Raw genomic sequence first — 20,269 nt, 5'->3', positions numbered from 1 at the left:
CCTGTGTGGAAGCATTTGCTTTCAATATATGTTGTATCCTTCATTTACTCACGTGTTTCCTTTATTTTGGCAGTTACTTGTATTTGATTCAGTCAACCAGAACTGAAATACTAGAATTCCAGCTTTGAAACGTTGAGTTACTCTCGAAGTCAAAAAGCCTTGTTCTGATAAGTAGGCTAACAACAGTATAGCACATCCAGTTAAGTTCTAGTGCTTCAATCTAAACCGTTGTTCTATCGTAACACTACACATATAGACTGGTGCCTAGTCGGTAGACTTGAGCCCTCTAGTGTGAGATTTTTGTGACATTTTCTAGTGCTCACAGCTCACCACAGTTTCTCCTCCTAAATCCTTCCCCCGCCTCTCTCCCTCCCTCCATGCAGCGGAGCCCCCCCAGCAAGTTACCGCCTCTGTGAGCAGTGTCATTTCACAAAGTGACAGTTCACAGCGTCACCGCGATGTCTCCATGCGGCTTGGAGTGCGAGGTCGCGCGGTGCGCCCAAGGCAAGGCCAGTGTTGGCCTCCAGTCACAGAGACTTACTCTGGTATTGCAAGCCATGGTCTTGTATCACGGTCTAAGCTTTCACCAGAGCTTTTAATAAACCCATTTTGGTCCACACTTGTACATATACAGTATTTTATTGATCCTTTTTAATGTATTTGTCATTGGAGTGAGCAAGTGGCTTTAGACGCGAAGATATTTCTGTTTTCGTGACTACATTCTACTCCATAACCTAAAGCGAGTCAATCAACTACAACACACAGTCCACTCTGCAACCCAGAACTAGTCAGCTCCAACACATTCTACTCCCTAACGCAGTACTAGTAGGTTCTAGTTCATCAGTACTAGTCAGCTCCAAAACCTCCAATAACACAATACTAGTCAACTCCAGCATCTAATTCTACACCCTAGAGCTACTGTGTGGACTAACACAGTCATCATCCCCTTGCCTGAGCCTTCAGCAAACATTCAGATGACAAACTTCCATTCTGTCTGCCCTCAACTTGTTGTCTTGTCCCTTTCCTTTACCCAAAGGGTAGTGGCCATGTTTAGCAAACACTCACCCCATCTCCTCCTTGTCCTCTATGTGACTCTACTTGAACCGCCTGAAGCGGCTAGTGTTCCTACAGCGTGGACCACAGTCTGTTCACAATTGTGTCATTGGGGTCAATGCCATCCGAATTCCAGTCACCTCAGCAACAGCATTGCACTCATCTGGGTCAGGCTTAGGAGAGAAAACGGAAGAAAATGGTCAGAAACTGAGTGAAACAAGGTTTCTGAACTTGTGCAATGCTAACTAAATGCTTTGCTTTCGTTTTACGCTGCGAAATGTTTTGCTACAGTGCACCCAAATGAACACCACCCTGGATGAAATGTGTGTAACATAGGCCAACTGGTTTGCATGAGTTTGATGAATCACCTGCCAGCTCTGTCTAACGTGCGGGGGATCAACCTCCAGTCAGTGACCCTCATTAGGATGCGTTTGCTCACTGGCTTAGAAACGGCTCTTTGGCCGGCTTACCTTGGTCAGGGCCTTGTGGCTCGCACCTCTAGCGTGCCTCTCGTTGGTCTCAGCTTCGACACACTCACCCACAAACCACGAGGCCAGTTCAGTTCTACCTCCTCCGTCACCTCCACCCTGTGAATCACTGTCCATGTACAGACAAAAAAATAATTTTTTATATGAGGCGCACACATTGGGCCAGTAAGCGTGTTACTGTTTTCTTTTCAGGACAACCAGGGCTACAGGTCAAATGTAAACCAATTTGACATAAAAAGTTAAATTCACGAGTTTTATTGACAAATGTCACTATAACAATGAGATCCGACAAACAAAAACCTTATAAAAAAAGGCATTCATAAGAATACTGTAAGCATTAACATGAAACTCAGAACCAATGATGGTGGATAACAGAAGATGTCTTACTCAGGCTGTTTACCATTGGAAAAAAACAGTCACACACACATATACACACACACACCAAGTCAAAGCAGTTCTCCCCTGGAGCAGATTCACACACACACAAACATTATGATATGTCACCTGTTGTCAACATGCCCCACAGGACTGAGAACCAGACGGTGTGTCTGTGTACGTACACATAGTCGGATGCTAGAGGGAGGGAGGGGTGTATTGTCTACCTACATACTATATGAAATGTTAACTACACAGAGGCCCATAGAGCCTCCAGTTTATATCATTAGCTCCACACACACACAATTTAGAGAGGGGGTCCATCTTTCCTTTTAATCCCACCATAAACTTGCATGATTAGTGGTTCTCCCTGACCAGACCCTCCTGCATCTTTAATGGTGGCTCCCGCTTGCATTGTGTCAGCTGCCATAAAACTGTGGAATAGAAGTTAGCCTTAGGTACAGATCTAGGATCAGCTCACCCCCCGATGCCTAACATTAACCATTAGGGGAGAAAACGTAAAACTGACTGTAAATCAGTGCTAAGAGCCCATAAAATCGCTTTGTAATATGCTGCTCCAAACAGAAGTTACCCTTCGGCACGGATCTAGGATCAGCTCACCCTCCCCGATGCCTTACCTTAACCATTATGGGGGAACAAAGCAAAACTGACTTCAGATCAGTGTAACGTCATCCTACTCCAGTAACGCAAGCCATTATGACAATGCGATGGTTACGGCTGCCATGTCTGTGGAGAGAGTGAGGCATTAACAATGCATGACCCATTTAGACAGCATGTAAAATTGAGCAGGTAAAACATATTTGAAGCCTGTGTCCGCGAGGGCTCGAACTCTCCTCCTGCTCTCCACACAACAGTTCGAGACAACCAGCGCAGGGCTCCAGGACCGACGGGTAACTCTTTTCCACACCCATATGCAGCGTGATAAACAGATATACACACACACCAGGGTGACACACACAAGTGTGTTTCCGACAATGTAACTACGGAGTGTGTGTGGAGTTGACAGGGGCCTCTGGCTCCTGTGAGGTAATAGCGATGTTTGCACTGCAGCAGTGTGTGTGTGTGTGTGTGTGTGAGGGAGTTCACTTTGTGTGTGAGAGAGTCAGTTTGTGTGTCTCTGTGTGTGTGTGAGGTTGTGAGTAAGGGATGTTCCAAAAAGGTTGCTGAAACGTTACCTCTGCCGCTAGAGAGGCGGGTAATCGCGAGAGAGCAATCGGCTCATCACAGACAGCTGCACTCTATTCACAGTGGTGAGACTACGGAATGTTGACGACACACACACACGCAGACACACCCTCATATGAACATCCCAGACATCACTTATAGTGAACAAAAATATGAATGCAACATGCAACAATTTCACTGAGTTTCCTTATATGAACTGTAATCAGGGAATTGAAATACATTCATTAGGCCCTAATCTATGGATTTCACATGACTGGGCAGGGGCGCAGCCATAGGTGGGCCTGGGAGGGCATAGACCCATCCACTTGGGAGCCAGGTCCACCCACTGGGTGAGTTTCCCCCCCCAAAATGACTTTATTGCATACAAAAAAATACTCCTCAGCACCCCACCCCCCTTCCTCAGACGATCACTCAGTGAAGAAACCTGGGCTGTCGTGGTTACACGTTGTCTGTGGTTGTGAGGCCGGTTGGACGTACTGCCAAATTCTCTAATACAACGTTGGAGGCAGTTTATGGTAGAGAAAATAATATTACATTATCTGGCAACAGCTCTGGTGGACATTCCTGCAGTCAACCTGTAAATTGCATGCTCCCTCAAACATGTGGCATTGTGTTGTGACAAAACTGCACATTTTAGAGTGGCCTTTTATTGTCCCCAGCACAAGGTGCACCTGTGTAATGATCATGCTGTTTAATCAGCTTCTTGATATGCCACACGATTATATTTGCAAATGATTATATTTGCAAAGGAGAAATGCTCACTAACAGGGATGTAAACAAATTTATGCTCAGAATTTGAGAGAAATAAGCTTTTTGTGGATATGGACATTTTCTGGGATAATTTATTTCAGGTCATGAAACATGGGACCAACACTTTACATGATGCATTTATATTTTTGTTCAGTATATAGGGTTAGGCAAAGCCAAACAACAGAGTGAATAACAGACAAAGATCAGAGTGAATTGTCCATTTTCATTTTGAATTATTATTTTATATTTTTGTTCAGTGTCGATACAGTATCTGTTCGCATTGCTGCAGAAATGAATTTTTGGGAAAACAACATCTGCTGCAGATATACAACTAAGTATGGCCTAGATGCATGGTAAAATAACATTAGATTCAAATCACCTGAAAGACAGCCATCCTACTTGCTAGGCTAAGTGGCTAACTGTTCACCCAGGTGGCAAACAAGCTGTCTTCAGGTCTCAGCCCGGTCATGGTGATCAAGCCAACCAGTCTATGACGTCTCATCTACACACATACATACATAAAAACATTCTACCAGCACACATACTATGTAATACATACAAATCTAACACACAAGCATCACGCCAGATGGCCTCACAGATTGCTTAGTGCTAATTTCCCCTGTGATATATTTCAACAGCAGCAGCATCATTCACAAAGGGATGCTGCCTAGCCTGCAGTCCAGGCTTTGCGCTCCGTACCATTCCCTCCACATCCATATTTTAACAATCGGTACACATTTCTTTCCACACTGATCCGTATGTCAGATGAATAATTTTTTTTCTAATGCCCACTTTTGCTTGGTACAAATGTGTGATTGCTAGGTTACAAAGCTCCTTTGTGTAGAGCCATTAGCAAGCCGATGGCTTCTTCCCAAATGACACCATATTCCCTATAAAGTGCCCTACTTTTGACACGGGCCCGTAGGGCTCAGAGGCTTCATTTATAACCTTTGCGTAAATTTCACACTAAATATCTGCCTGCGCCATTTCTGAAAGGGATAGGTAAGTCAAAAAAACATTAAGCTTTATAAACCTGGCACACGCCATACATAAGCATGTTTCCCATTATAAATCAGACCTGTAATAAAACTGTCCACAGGTGAACAGCATCAAGACTCCGCCCGGAAAACGCTCTCCTTTCACCTTTCATGGTGAAAATAACGCCCTTTATTTGCGGTATAATTTGGCACTATTGGAATTAGGCCACGGCAATATGTAAAAGGAAGAGCAATAGCATATTTGATCACATTTCTGTAAAGTTGTGTGCAGAATGTTTTTATATTTTGCAGTGATTTTTTTCAAGCTAAACATGCATGCTGCCAACAGCGAGTGCTTGTCCGTGAATTCTGCAAGATTGATTGTATACACACACATGCAGACACACATCCTCATATGAACATCCCAGACACAGACAGCACTTAAATACCACAGGCCTACCTACAGTAACCGCGTTTCTATTCACAGTTTTTATGCGAGTAAATTCATACCATATAAAAACCAATTTAATAAATGCCGACAGATAATTTGTTAGTTCAACATGGTGGGATGTTTGTGTCGATAAAGTTAATTACGCGACAAATGGCGATAGAAACACCTTAATGAGCAAATATTGATATAATAACCATCTTATCTAAGTAAACTTGGGAGTCAGTCGATGATATGGTTGGTGTGCTGTCCTCCCACTACAACTCAGGAAACCGTGCAGTTTATCAGGCTACAGCTGAAATAACTTGTGAACTTCACAGGGTGGTGAAAGTGCAAGGTGATGAGCTTGCTGCTCCTTTCCAATAAATATCTTATTCTGGTGACATGATGCTTGACTGCTGTTTGGCAAATAATATTAAATCGCTCTTATCCATAATAATCTCATCATGTAGACAAGCCTACCTGCATTGTATCTGCCAGCTGTTGGCTAGAGTGCACGTACCAAGAGCAGAGTAGGCACATTTGCTATTTAACGCAACAGTTTTTGTGACGAAGCTATCAGTGAAAATGTGATGGAAACACATTGAACTTGAGATTTTTCATCGGTACATGGAAACTTAAGTGAAAAATGTATTGTGTGCACTACCTCATCACACACTGATTTTTATCCGTACCACGTCTGTTTGGTGGAAAAACACCACTGGTGGGAAATAGCGCATATTTTCATTATGCATATTTTTGAATATGCGCATAAAAAATCTGTCACCATTTAGATGGAAACCTACCTGGAGAGAGAAAATATTTATGGGAAGAACTCTCCATGAATATCTTAATTTGAGCTTCCCTGGCAGCGGGTGTAGTTATTTTTTAAATAGGAACTGAACTGTGACACAGCACACTGTAGTGACTGAGGCTGTCAGTCACCAACAACAATACTGAACAAAATGAACCTGATATCTGTTCACACTGCTGCAGAATATAATTTTTGGGGAAAACAACATTTGCTCCAGATATACCAGTAAGTAGGGCCAAGGTGCATAGTAAAGCATAGATTCAAATCACCTCAAAGACAGTCATCCTTGCTAGGCTAAGTGGCTAACTGTTCACCCAGGTGCCAAACAAGTTGTCTTCAGGTTTCAGGCTGGTTGTGCTTCTACACCTGCATTGCTTGCTGTTTGGGGTTTTAGGCTGGGTTTCTGTACAACACTTTGAGATATCAGCTGATATAAGAAGGGCTATATAAATACATTTGATTTGGTCATGATGATCAAGGCAACCAGTCTATTATGTCTCATCTACCCTACACACATACAATCATGCGTTGAAACATGCTACAAGCACATGGAGAGTATATAGCAGGGTCGCAACTTTCACTGGGGACAGGTCCTCCCCACACTCTGAAATAGAATTTTCGTCCCTCACAAAACAAGGCAACGGTGTGCTTTAGGACCATGCGGACACATCTGAGGGGGTTAGGTAGGCTGTTTGGAGTCTCCCCTACACACATCACTTCTAAAACCAAAGTGGCCCTGGTATATAGTACATACAAATCTCACACACAAGCAGTCATGCCAGATGGCCTCACAGACTGTTTAGAGCTAATTTCCCTTGTAATACATTTCAACAGCATCATTCACAAAGGGATGTAACCTAGCCTTAGCGCTTCCTACCATTCCCTCCACATCAATATTTCAACAATCTGTCCACCTTTCTTTCCACATGTCAGCTGAATGATTTTGTTCAATGCACACTTAATCGTTTGGTACAAAATGTCTGATCACTAGGTTACAACGCTCTTTATGTAGAGCTATTAACAAGACAATGGTTTCGTCCCAAATGACACCCTATTCCCTATATATTGCCCTACTTTTGACCCGGGCCCATAGGGCTCATGACCTCCGCATACATTTCACATTAAATATCTGCGTGCTCCATTTCTGAAAAGAATAGGTCTAAAAAGATTGAGAAATATAAACTTCCGCACGCCATGCATACCCATGTTTCCCCTCATAAATAAGACCTGTAGTAAAACTGTGCACAGGGTGAACAGCATTAAAACTCATGCCCGGAAATACACCCTCCGTTCACCTTTTATGGTGTCAATAACGCCCTTTATTTGCTATATAATTTGGCACGATTGGAATTAGGCCAAGCACAGCTTGTAAAAGAAGGAGCAATGTCATATTTCATCACATTTCTGTAGAGGTGTGGGCCGATTGACAAAGACACTGGAAAATATCAAAACAAACTAAACATGAATGCTGCCTGTAGCGAGTGCATGTCCGCAAATTCTGTAAGATTGATTTTATATTGGAAACAATTTAAAAAGAAGGCTACAGCCCACACTCCTATGGAAAGGATGAATTGTTTGTCAATATGTTGTTTATAGATTATAGTGTTTCTATATCCTGCCTTGGTATAGGCTCTGAGATTAAATAGGTTTACAATGTTATGCTACTTTTACTTAGAAATACTGTAGCCTACCCATACAGTCAATTATTTTACATAAGCTGGTCTATTTACTGTGTTAAAAGAATGTTTTCGGGCCTCCCCTCTAGGGCACTGCATCGCAGTGCTAACTGCGCCACCAGAGTCTCTGGGTTCGCGCCCAGGCTCTGTCGCAGCCGGCCGCGACCGGGAGGTCCGTGGGGCGACGCACAATTGGCATAGCGTCGTCCGGGGTAGGGAGGGTTTGGCCGGTAGGGATATCCTTGTCTCATGGGCCGGGCGCAGTGCGCGCCAGCCAAGGGGGCCAGGTACACGGTGTTTCCTCCGACACATTGGTGCGGCTGGCTTCCGGGTTGGAGGCGCACTGTGTTAAGAAGCAGTACGGCTGGTTGGGTTGTGCTTTGGAGGACGCATGGCTTTCGACCTTCGTCTCTCCCGAGCCCGTACGGGAGTTGTAGCGATGAGACAAGGTAGTAATTACTAGCGATTGGATACCACAAAAAAATTGGGGAGAAAATGGGATAAAAATTTAAAAATAAAAATAAAAAAAAGAATGTTTTCATTTTTTTGCAGTAATTTATGTAATTTGGCAAGACTGTTTTATCTTACAGAAACTCAAACTATTGCAAATTGTTGTGGACCTTTCAGCTGAACTTCTGAATTCAACAATGTTTTGCATCAACTTTTCCCCCAACCTAAATACGCTGGACTGCCCGTGAATTCTGTAACATTGGTCTAGAGCCTCTTAGATGTTAAGCCCTATATGGGGGACTTTAAGCGGTTCTGGACTGCTTCCGATTGACATTTTGTTTTACAAAGCGCACTGTGAACATCTTAGGCTTCCGTGCCTTATAGTGTCAGAAAGTCCCATTTGTCTGCTCTCCGCTACCACATTTTCAGCGAAAAGGTGACAGTCTAGCGAATCCAACAGTTGTCATTTCATCACGCTGTGACATTCTCAGCCGTATTTAGATGTCACAACATAAAAAAACGAAATACTAAATAATTTCATAGAATTGAAACATGTCCACTTTCTCTTGGTCACAGCCAGGATGAAGTCACTTTGTGCTTAAAGCTGAAGTTGTAATGAATCTGCACACAATTGAATCGTGGGTCTGCACCGCTCAGTGGACGTTTAGGAGAAAGGTATTTGTCAGTTACAGGAAATATTGTACTGTTACTAAGTTTGATCACATTTATTTTAGAGTTATAAGAAAGGCTAAAGGTTATATGTTGTTTATAATTTGATTGTTACTATATTTAGAAAGCATTTCAGTCATTTCAAGCACTATTGCCCCAGTGATTTTTCAAATTTTCATAATACTTGTACTATGCGCTTGAGCTTGTGTCCTCAAAAGTGAGTACACCTCAGCAATTTGTTATATTTTTACAAGACAGGTGAGTTCCAGACCTTTCTAAACTCTGCAACATTACCAGTTATTGTTTATGGCCATCTCATGAAAAATAATTACATTTGGGTATGTCTATTTAGGCAGAAATCAACATTTTGCCCCATCATTCAAGACTAGCTACAGTACACACACTAAAGAACAAAAAAATAAGTTGAGCAAAACAGTTTAGTTTTTTTACACAACTGCAAACTTCGAGTAAGGCATTCAAGAAATTCATCTGATGGGAATCCGTGATGTCATCAGCCTCACCCCTTACTTGAGGAGCAGTAGAGAAATAGAGAACAAGAGGAAAGCCCCCTCCCCCCACCTGTGCTATGTCATGACATACCTGAACCTATTGAGATGTGCCTTTTATTAAGTAAATCAGGTGTTAAACGAGGAGAAAAGCAGACTCAAAAATGACACCATATATACCGTGCATATGTACAAAATATACCTTAAAATGTGCATGCGCCATTTTTCCCGCAAGAGTTGGCATTTATAAAAACTGAACTTGAGGCGAGAATGTCCTTTCCTTCACGCAGACTTTAGACCAGGGGTCGGCAACAGGTGGCATGTGGGCCAAAACCGTCCTGAGTGATTTCTTTTGGCCCAACTAAAAGTTTTGGATAAAAAAGACAAATCACCAGGAATTCAGCTAAAAATGAGTTTCATGTAGGAAATCTGTTCCAAGTATTCCCATGAATAAAAAAAGAAACGTGACCATTTCAGATCTTTATTACATTGAGACTAGAGGTCGACCGATTAAGATTTTTCAATGCCGATACCGATTATTGGGGGACAAAAAAAGCCGGTACCGATTAAATCTGCCGATTTATTTAAAAAAATAAAAATATATATCATACACACACATTTTTGTAATAATGACAATTGCAACAATACTGAATGAACAATGAACACTTATTTTAACTTAATATAATACATAAATACACACACAGCTCTGAAGTGACAATGATACTGTAGAGTCTGCTTAGGAGACAAATACTCTCAACTGTTTGAATAAAAATAGAGTTTAAGTTACCTGTGATGAATGTTGAAAACAAAAACTTTAATTTCTATATGCAGGAAATCCTATTTTAATAATGGGCATGGTAAGAATTGACAACCAAAGTGCGAGTCATAATTCCCATGACACCTTTTAGCAAAATCTGAAAAGCGGTTCCTTCATTTATTCCATAGGATATTTTTAGATTCACTCAAAATAAGGTCTGTGTTTCGTGTAGGCTTACATCACCGTGCCAATTTTATAACTGTGTAGATATCCATAGGACAAGGTAACTCTGATCAATATTGGCTAAATATAAGCGAAGATAAAAAAAATTGTAGAGTGGATTTATGAAAATATGTTGACAAACGTTACCTTATCCTAGTGAGATTTACACGGGTATCAAAACGTCGAGGCGGTTTAAGCCTGCACGAAACACAGACCTTATTTGAAGTAGATCAAGACATTCTCTATGGAAGACATGAACGGTAAAATAACAAAGGAACCCCTTTCAAATTCAGCCGCAAGTTATTACAGGAATTATAACGCGTCGACTATTTCTCTCTAAACCATATACCTTTGACTAATCCGGAAACTATCACCTCGAAAACAAAACGTTTATTCCGTTCCGTATTTTATCTAACGGGTGGCATCCATGAGTGTAAATATTCCTGTTACATTGCACAACCTTCCATGTTGTCATAATTACGTAAAATTCTGGCAAATGAGTTCGCAAAGAACCAGGCGGCCCAAACTGTTGCATATACCCTGACTCTGCGTGCAATGAACGCAAGAGAAATGACACAATTTCACCTGGTTAATATTGCCTGCTAACCTGGATTTCTTTTAGCTAAATATGCAGGTTTAAAAATATATACTTGTGTATTGATTTTAAGAAAGGCATTGATGTTTATGGTTAAGTACACATTGGAGCAATGACAGTCATTGATTTATTGTTTTTTATAAGATAAGTTTAATGCTAGCTAGCAACTTACCTTAACTTACTGCATTCGCTAACAGGCAGGCTCCTCGTGGAGTGCAATGTAATCAGGTGTTAGAGCATTGGACTAGTTAACTGTAAGGTTGCAAGATTGGTTCCCCGAGCTGACAAGGTTAAAAATCTGAGGCAGAACGTTCCTAGGCCGCCATTGAAAATAAGAATGTGTTCTTAACTGACTTGCCTAGTTAAATAAATATTAAATAAAGGTGTAAAAAAAAAAACGTAAAATCGGCGCCCAAAAATACCGATTTCCGATTGTTATGAAAACGGCCCCGATTAAATCGGCCATTCCAATTAATCGGTTGACCTCTAATTGAGATATGACTGCTTCTGAAAATAACAAATCCATTTTTGGGCATAGTTGTGGTCAATTTGCAGTGTACAGATTATCATAACTATGTTCCGGCCCCCGACAATCCGCTCGGACGCCTGCTTTAGATCAGAGTTTTGGATATGAAGAGACACCTATGTTTCCACCCTAAAAATGGGATTTCTTGTCCACAGAGTGGAACGGCGGGCTGTCAAGCTCGCGCCCTTTCCTCTCTTTGGATTGGTAGATACATATCGTTATTTTAATACTTTTTTGAATAATCGTGTGGTGTTGACGTCAATTGCCTGTATTCAATGGCGAGAGATGCTATTCTACTTTCCTCATGTCATGAATATGCTTCACCACCTCGCGACAACTGTGATAAGTGTTTTTTTCTCAAAGTTGTTGGGATGTCACGTGTCCTACTTATATCAGTACACTCGTAACAACCTTAGCATTACGAAACTTTATTAGATCAAATAAACATAATAAAGCAAATAAGCCATTCAAACTCTTCACCTCCATGCAAAAACGCCTTGCTTGGTGTGCAAAGGTAAGGAAAACGCCACCAGCTGGAGAAGACAGGTTTTTTGGCCCAGTTAACCATCTGGCTTAGACCAGAGATGGGCAACTCTTTACTGCACCGCTGTGCACCTCCCACATTTTATAACAATGCGAGGGCTCAATATACCTACGTATAGCTCCACACTGATTGGTTGATGGTAGGTGGGGGGCGGCAGGTCCTGTATAAGCACAAACTGCCTTCAACAGCTCTGCGCTGCTCCATGAGGCGCAAGAAGTATGGCGGTCCCCATACACTTACAACAAATGCCTTGTTGGCTAAGTTCGCTGTACTATACATTGCTCTCCATTAATCTTTTTTTGTATCAGCATTAGTACAGTATACATCATCCTAATTTTATCTCCAAGATGTTGCCAATTTGAGAGAAAAAAAGTACATATTGCCGATATATTGGTGCATTGAACCATGTTGATCCCAATTTAAAAACTCAGTAGATAGTGCTAAAGCCATAGAAACAGAATGAATAGAATGGGATGCCCCATTCAAGTCAATGATTGCATAATGGGTGGACTGGCAGCCATTGGGTATACTTGCATAGGAGCAAAGCAGGACATGTACACATCAATATGCGCTGTGATTTGTTGATTCAACTCAAATAGGCATTACAAAAATACATTCCATTGAATGAACTACATCAGGTAACAATTTCAATAAACATTCTACATCACCATGGAAATGAGTGCGTCACAATATCAGGCAGCCATTGCGAGTGGACCCATGAGTATACCAGTCAAATTGACAGGGTTAGAGGTTCCACGCCTGTTCTGTTCATTTTATTTCTATGGCTAAAACAATGACATCATACTATGTTTGAATTCCGACATCTTTATGCACATTGGCCATTGTCTATTGAACCATTTGAATATGTCCATTGTTGTTTGGTCCTTAAAAATCACTCTCGTAAAACAGGGCAATAACTCAGCTGATGGCTATGTGCAGTGTTTGGGACAGAGAAACAATGTCACATTGAGACAAGTACTGAAAGAGCTGAGGCCTAATTCAGTGTTTTTTCTTCTTGTCTCCAATAAAATGCATGCTATTGTCAAAGAGTTAAGCTGAATCCATACTCCAATGTTTCTCTGTGACTTTGGGGGAAATGCTGAAAACAGCATTCAGGGCTCCGTCACACCAAAGTGCACATCTGGCATTTGAAAGGCCCGCAAGTCAGAAGTGTGACAATTTTTTCTTCTTCTATTTTTCGGCCATGATGGAGTCAACAACCGCCTTGTTCAAGTTGGAGACGGAGCGCTGTAATGAGGACACTGGCATTTTGTTTTGTTTTAAATGCAAGATTTCAGAGTGCTTTCAGCTGAATTCTCACAGCTATTCTTGGTCGTCAATGGTATGTCCGAAGCGTTCACTTCATTCTTTAAACTGAAGGTTTATGAATAATTATGAAATTGTAGATGTTCCAAAAGGGGGGTTAAGAATGTTTTGTATTTGGCAACTTGAGTCTAGAACTTGATTTTCATGACTTGGAACTTCCAGCACCACGTCGTTCTTCGCCCCCTCCATAGCCCCAAATGCAATACACTAATAGACTGTACATGGGAAACATATTGGCTTGTAGAGAACTTTTATACCTTTCTCAGCTAAAGTGGGGTGGGAAATACTCAGTAGGGTCTCTACTAACCAAATACAAGCATAATATCCCGCTGCTAGGAGAACGGTAATGTAATGTAAAGGACATGGACGCTAAGGACTTGGACTCGAGGACTTGGGGTATCAGACCAGACAATTAGACATTAGCCAAGAACACTTGACCGACTTCATGGTGACGCAACAAAACTAAATCAAATCAACATATTACATTTATATAGGAAATGCTCAAAGACATATATACTACACGGCCAAAAGTATGTAGACACCTGCACGTCGAGCATCTTATTCCAAAACCATAGGCATTAATATGGAGTCGGTCCTCCCTTTGCTGCTATAACAACCTCCACTCTTCTGGGAAGGCTTTCCACTCGATGTTGGAACATTGCTGCAGAGACTTGCTCTGTGCAGGCCAGTCAAGTTCTTCCACACCAATCTCGACAAACCATTTCTGTATGGACCTCACTTTCTGCACGGAGGCTTTGTCATGCTGAAACAGGAAAGAGCCTTCCCCAAACTGTTGCCAAAGTTGGAAGGACACAATTGTCAGGAATATCATTTTATGCTGTAGCATTAAGATTTCCCTTCACTACAACTAAGGGGTCTAGCCCGAACAATGAAAAACAGCCCCAGACCATTATTCCCCTTCCACCAAACTTTACAGTGGGCACTATGCACTCGGGCAGGTAGCGTTCTTCTGGCATCCGCCAAACCCAGATTCGTCCGTCAGACTGCCAGATGGTGAAGCGTGATTGATCACTCGAGAGAACGCATTTCCACTGCTCCAGAGTCCAATGGTGTCGAGCTTTACACCGGTCCAGCAGATGCTTGGCATTACGCATAGTGATCTTAGGCTTGTGTGCGGCTGCTCGGCCATGGAAACCCATTTCATGAAGCTCCCGACTAATGAGTGTTGCAACCGAGACAATTATTACGCGTCGGTGCTTCAGCATGCCGCGGCCTGTTCTGTGAGCTTTTGTGGCCTACCACTTTGCGGCTGAGCCGTTGTTGCTCCTAAAAGTTTCCACAATAACAGCACTTACAGTTAACCGGGGCAGCGCTAGCAAGGCAGAAATTTGACGAACTGACTTGTTGGAAAGGTGGCATCCTATGACGGTGCCACGTTTTTATTTTTTACTTTTACCTGTTTTTCTCCCCAATTGGTAGTTACAGTCTTGTCCCATCGCTGCAACTCCCTTACAGACACGGTAGAGGCGAAGGTCGAGAGCAATACTTCCTCTAGAACACGACAATGCCAAGCCGCACTGCTTCTTGACACACCAGTGTCGGAGGAAACACCTTCCAGCTGGCGACCGAAGTCAGCTTGCAGGCGCCTGGCCCGCCACAAGGAGTCACTAGAGCGCGATGGGACAAGGAAATCCCAGCCGGCCAAACCCTACCCTAACGTGCTCTGCCTCATGGGTCTCCCGGTCACGGCCGACTGTGACACAGCCTGGGATTGAACAAAGGTCTGTAGTGACGCCTCAAGGACTGCGATGCAGTGCCTTAGACCGCTCCGCCACCCGGGAGGCCCCAGTAAGGACATTCTACTGCCAACATTTGTCTATGGAGATTGCATGGCTGCGTGCTCAATTGTATACACCTGTCAACAATGGGTGTGGCTGAAATAGCCGAATCTACTAATTTGAAGGGGTGTCCACATACTTTTCTATATATAGCGTATATGTGCATAAGACTCAATTTAAAACAATGCATGCGTGTGCATACATGCATAATATCATCCCGTCTAATTCACGACTTCTTGATGGAAACCTTTCCAGATTCCCTCAGTAGGCGATAATGTATAAAACAGCAGAAGATAAAGTAGTATAGCAGGCCCTGTGGGCATCGCCAATCAATAAACCAGCGGCAGGCGAAACACTTCCAGGAGCTCAGGCAAAGTCTCTGTCGATATTTATACCCCAACTTCCACCTGGAGTAGGCTGCGGTCTACAGGGTAGGACTCCGTGAAGAGGGGAGAGACGTCCTTGAGGCGTCACTTCCTTCAGTGCGGTCTACCATAAAAGTACAACCCTATATAGTGATATTATTACAAGCTTATAACTGGGAATCAGGACTAACTTTCCATCTTGGTCCCCCTGTCACATGCTCTCGCTGAATCTTGTGATAGCAGACCAATAGACATATAAACATTGCCAAACATATGGTATAGCATTAAGCATATCAATGTTTTTTGTCTTGCATACATTTGGCTGGTTTCAATACATTATTTAGACGGTGCTTTTTCCATATATGATCGTTAAAGAGATATTGTCACCCTTTGGGGTCCAATTATAGTCAAGACAGACATGAGGCCTTCTGTCTCTCACAGCAGGAACGGTGCTCCATTACAACACGCCACACAACTGTCCTTTGTTCCCGAAGCATGGATTCCAACTATTAAGATTCTCATTGACCTGATGCATCCATAGCATATGGCGCCTTGAGAGTAAAATAAAGAAATGTTGAAATTCAAATTCATTATTTCTATCCATTCTATTCTATTGGAGGGTGAACTTACAGTATGACAGCTAAAATCAGAGAAAAATGTGTCCCTTCCCGCTACCATTGAGGTTAGTACCCAAATGTGTTAGAGTTTTTTAATTATTATAGAACAATTTATCAGTTAAATTGTCCGATATTTGGGCCTCCCGGGTGGCGCAGTGGTCTAGGGCCTGAAGACTTGCGCAAACCAGAGTCTCTGGGTTCGCGCCCAGGCTCTGTCGCAGCCGGCCGCGACCGGGAGGTCCGTGGGGGCGACGCACAATTGGGCTAGCGTCGTCCGGGTTAGGGAGGGTAGGGATATCCTTGTCTCATCACGCTCCAGCGACTCCTGCGGCGGGCCGGGCGCAGTGCGCGCTAACCAAGGAGGCCAGGTGCATGGTGTTTCCTCGACACATTGGTGCGGCTGGCTTCCGGGTTGGAGGCACGCTGTGTTAAGAAGCAGTGCGGCTTGGTTGGGTTGTGCTTCGGAGGACGTGTGGCTTTCGACCTTCGTCTCTCCCGAGCCCGTACAGGAGTTGTAGCGATGAGACAAGATTGTAATTACTAGCGATTGGATACCATGAAAATTGGGGAGAAAAAAAGAAAAACAAAAAAAACAAATTGTCCGATATTTTGATATTTAATACCCTGGATACATACAAATTAGTTTGGATGGAACAGTCTCCTTAGGGTTTTACATTGCAACTTTACCACATGCCGCTAACCGTGCTAGTGTGCTACATAGCACAATATTTAGGACCACCAACTTTGTCTATCAGGAACAACCTCCCAGGCTTATGTGACCAACCAGGTATGCAACCCGGATAACCTGCACGCCACAAGACTGTGTTAGCCTGTTGAGCAAAACCTAGGCATCAGCACAGGGAGCTAACTCAAGTCTTCAGGTCTCAAACAAATGTCAGGCTACCCTAGTCACGCTAAGTTACTTACAGTCACAGAATTGCAACAGGCTCTCAATTTATGGACGAGGGCCATCCGTGGCCCCCTTAATGTGCTTGTGGTCCTCTCCACCTCTACCCTCGCTATCTTCCTTTCTATTCCCACATGTCGCCTGTTCAATAATTCAGTAGAACGCTTGCTACTGGCAGAGCATATTCCTGCTCCCCCCCCACGCCCCCTCTCTCCGCGCTGGTCTTGTTTAGGATATCTAGTGAACAGGGGTCTGAAAGCCTTGTAGGATACACATAGTGGGCTTTAATGAACCAGGGGTAAAAAGCTTCAACATTAAAATGCATGAGACCTTGAGAGAAGAGAACGGCGTACCGGGAAGTCAAGGTAAATAAATACTAATAGGTTTTTCTGAAAAGAAAAACACTCAAATGACGCTGGCGCAAAACAACAAGTGTGTCTGATAAAAGGTTTTAAGCCAGTTTGAGCTCCCGGGCCTCAAACATAGGTAATTTTTCCTACCCCATAGAACAGTTTTGTGCTTGGCCCCCTCTTGCAATATGCTACTGATTCACTGAGAGAGATGCTCTGGCCGGAAGCACAGTTAGTGTATAATGTCAAATACTGGAGAACGTTTCGTAACAGGCCTGTGAGCCCCACAAGCGTCCCCTTTTTCATTGTTGTTTTCAGGGTATGCCAGGGTTTTCAGAGGAAACAGAGGGGGAGGGAGAACGGAGGCAAAAGACGACAATGTTGCGCCACCCTATTAAGATTCCTGTTGGCTTTCCCTGTGTGTGTGTGTGTGTGTGTGTGTGTGTGTGTGTGTGTGTGTGTGTGTGTGTTTGTACGGACACGTGCACATGTATGCGTGCATATAGAACAAAACACCAGCCTCTGGCTCTCTTCAGGTCATTGGTTTCTCATTCTCACAGGGTACAAAAATATATCATTTGTTTCCATGCGAGTCGTTTTAAGTAAGAGAACATTACATTTATGTACATCACACAGAGTTTAGTTATAACACAAAGCGACTGCATAACAACTATTTTAAAGGATGTAGTCATGGTGACAAAAACAAGACAACTTCAGGGGGATGGGGTAAAGTGCAGGAATCTTTTGAACTGGTTGATCACGGCTTGTCTCTTAGGCATACAGTGGTTTCAGAAAGTATTCACAACTTTTTCAAAAAAAAAAATTGTTACAGCCTGAATTTAAAATGGATTAAATTGAGATGTCACTGGCTTACACACAATACCCCCATAAATTTGTCAAATTAATTACAAATTTAAAGGAGAAATGTCTAGAGTCAATAAGTATTGTTATGACAAGGCTAAATAAGTTCCCATAATAAGTTGCATGGGTTCACTCAGTGTGCAATAGTGTTTAGCAGGATATTTTTCATGACTACCTCATCTCTGTGCCCCACACAATTATCTGTAAGGTCCCTCAGTCGGGCAGTGAATTTCAAACAGATTCAACCACAAAGACCAGGGAGCTTTTCCACTGCCTCGCAAAAGGGTACCTATTGCTGTGGTGCATCTGTACACCCAGTCAATACAAAGATACAGGCGTCCTTCCTAACGCAGTTGCCGGAGAGGAAGGAAACCGCTCAGGTATTTCACCATGAGGCCAATTGTGACTTTAAAACCGTTAAGAGTTTAATGGCTGTGTTGGGAGAAAACTGAGGATGGATCAACAACAATGTAGTTACTCTACAATACTAAACTAATTGACAGAGTAAAGAGAAAGCATGCACAAAAAAATATTCCAAAACATGCATCCTGTTTGCACTAAGCCACTAAATACTGCAAAAAAATTGCCAAAGCAATTCACTTTTTGTCTTGAAAACAAAGTGTTGCGTTTGGGGCAAATCCAATACAACACAATACTGAGTACAATTCTCCACATTTTCAAGGATAGTGGTGACTGCGTCATGTTATAGATATGTTTGTAATAATTGAGGACTGGGGAGTTTTTCAGGATAAAAAAGAAAGGGAATGGAGTGAAGCACAAGCAAAATCCTAGAGGAAAACCTGGTTCTGTCTGCTTTTCACCAGACACTGGAAGATTAATTCACCTTCCATCAGGACAATAACCTAAATCACAAGGCCAAATCTACACTGGTGTTGCTTACCAAGAAGACATTGAATGTTCCCGAATGGCTGAGTTAGTTTTGACTTAAATCTACTTGAAAAACTATGGCAAGACCTGAAAATGGTTGTTTAGCAAAGATCAACAACCAACTTGATAGAACTTGAAGAATTTTGAAAAGAATAATGGGCCGTGGAAAGCTCTTACAGACTTACCCAGACACTTACAGCTGTAATCGCTGCCAAATGTGCTTCTACAAAGCATTGACTCAGGGGTGTGAATACTTATGTAAATTAAATATTTATGCATTTAATTTTCAATAAATGTGCCAATTTTCTTTATAACATGTTTTCACTGTCATTAACAGGGTATCGTGTGAAGATAGGAGAGTAACACAAAATGTGGAATAAGTCAAGGGGTATGAATACTTTCTGAAGGCACTGTATTAAGAAAGAGGGTTACAAGGGAGCCACTTGGACGTGACACCAGGGACTGCCTCTAGTGACAGGATCCAGAGCAGGGAACGATTTGCGTATCACACCAATGAACTGAGTGGAGTGGGTCCAGGCCAGCGGAGCGATTTGGATGTGACACCAGGTCTGGAGGTTACGTTCTGTAGTTGCCGAGGCTTTGAAGGGTGTAGGTTGCCACTGAATCAAATAGCCAACCACGGGTAATGACCGTGGCTATCCTCTGGAGGGCTGTGGAGAACACACAGGAAGTGATGATGAGGTATATGTTGCTATGGCAACACCCTCAACAACAAAATGGCCACAGGTGCATTTAACTAAAACAGGTAGACGCAGCGATATGACATCACACGCAGCGGATCGACTTCTTACACCATTTGCTCTTCCCAATGCAAGCGCGACCTTGTGTTACCTTGTGTATGGGCTGATGTGTGTAGTGTGTGAGATGGTGCGACGTGAATGTGTGCATGTCTGTGTGTTTGATTAAAATCGATGGTGCAGAGGGGCTAGCAGGTATAACTTGGTTACCTGGGAGAGCCTGCGGGCGCTGGGTAAGAAAGGCCACGTTAAATATGTAACTACACGAACTAGACCACCGGGAGAGGGATGTATTGGGTGTGGTGCCGTTATTAACTTTTTAATGAAAGAGATTGTATTTTGTGGCACAGAATTGATATTTTT

At 42.8% G+C, this 20,269-nt stretch overlaps 1 protein-coding gene across 3 annotated transcripts in view; it reads right to left on the bottom strand.

The window, feature by feature from the left end:
* Positions 1-17,922: 17,922 nt before the first annotated feature.
* The window catches only part of LOC129855320 (breast cancer type 1 susceptibility protein homolog), a 42,539-nt gene continuing 40,192 nt past the window's right edge, over positions 17,923-20,269 (bottom strand). For all 3 annotated transcript variants that reach the window (XM_055922855.1, XM_055922863.1, XM_055922873.1), the window contains exon 21: positions 17,923-19,819. In XM_055922855.1, the coding sequence (XP_055778830.1) occupies positions 19,725-19,819 (95 nt within the window). In that variant the 3' untranslated portion in view covers positions 17,923-19,724. The remainder of the gene's footprint in view (positions 19,820-20,269) is intronic.

The sequence above is a fragment of the Salvelinus fontinalis genome, chromosome 1 (genome assembly GCF_029448725.1).
Source record: "Salvelinus fontinalis isolate EN_2023a chromosome 1, ASM2944872v1, whole genome shotgun sequence".
Classification (NCBI taxonomy): Eukaryota; Metazoa; Chordata; class Actinopteri; order Salmoniformes; family Salmonidae; genus Salvelinus; species Salvelinus fontinalis.
This window is presented reverse-complemented; position numbering and strand designations above follow the sequence as displayed.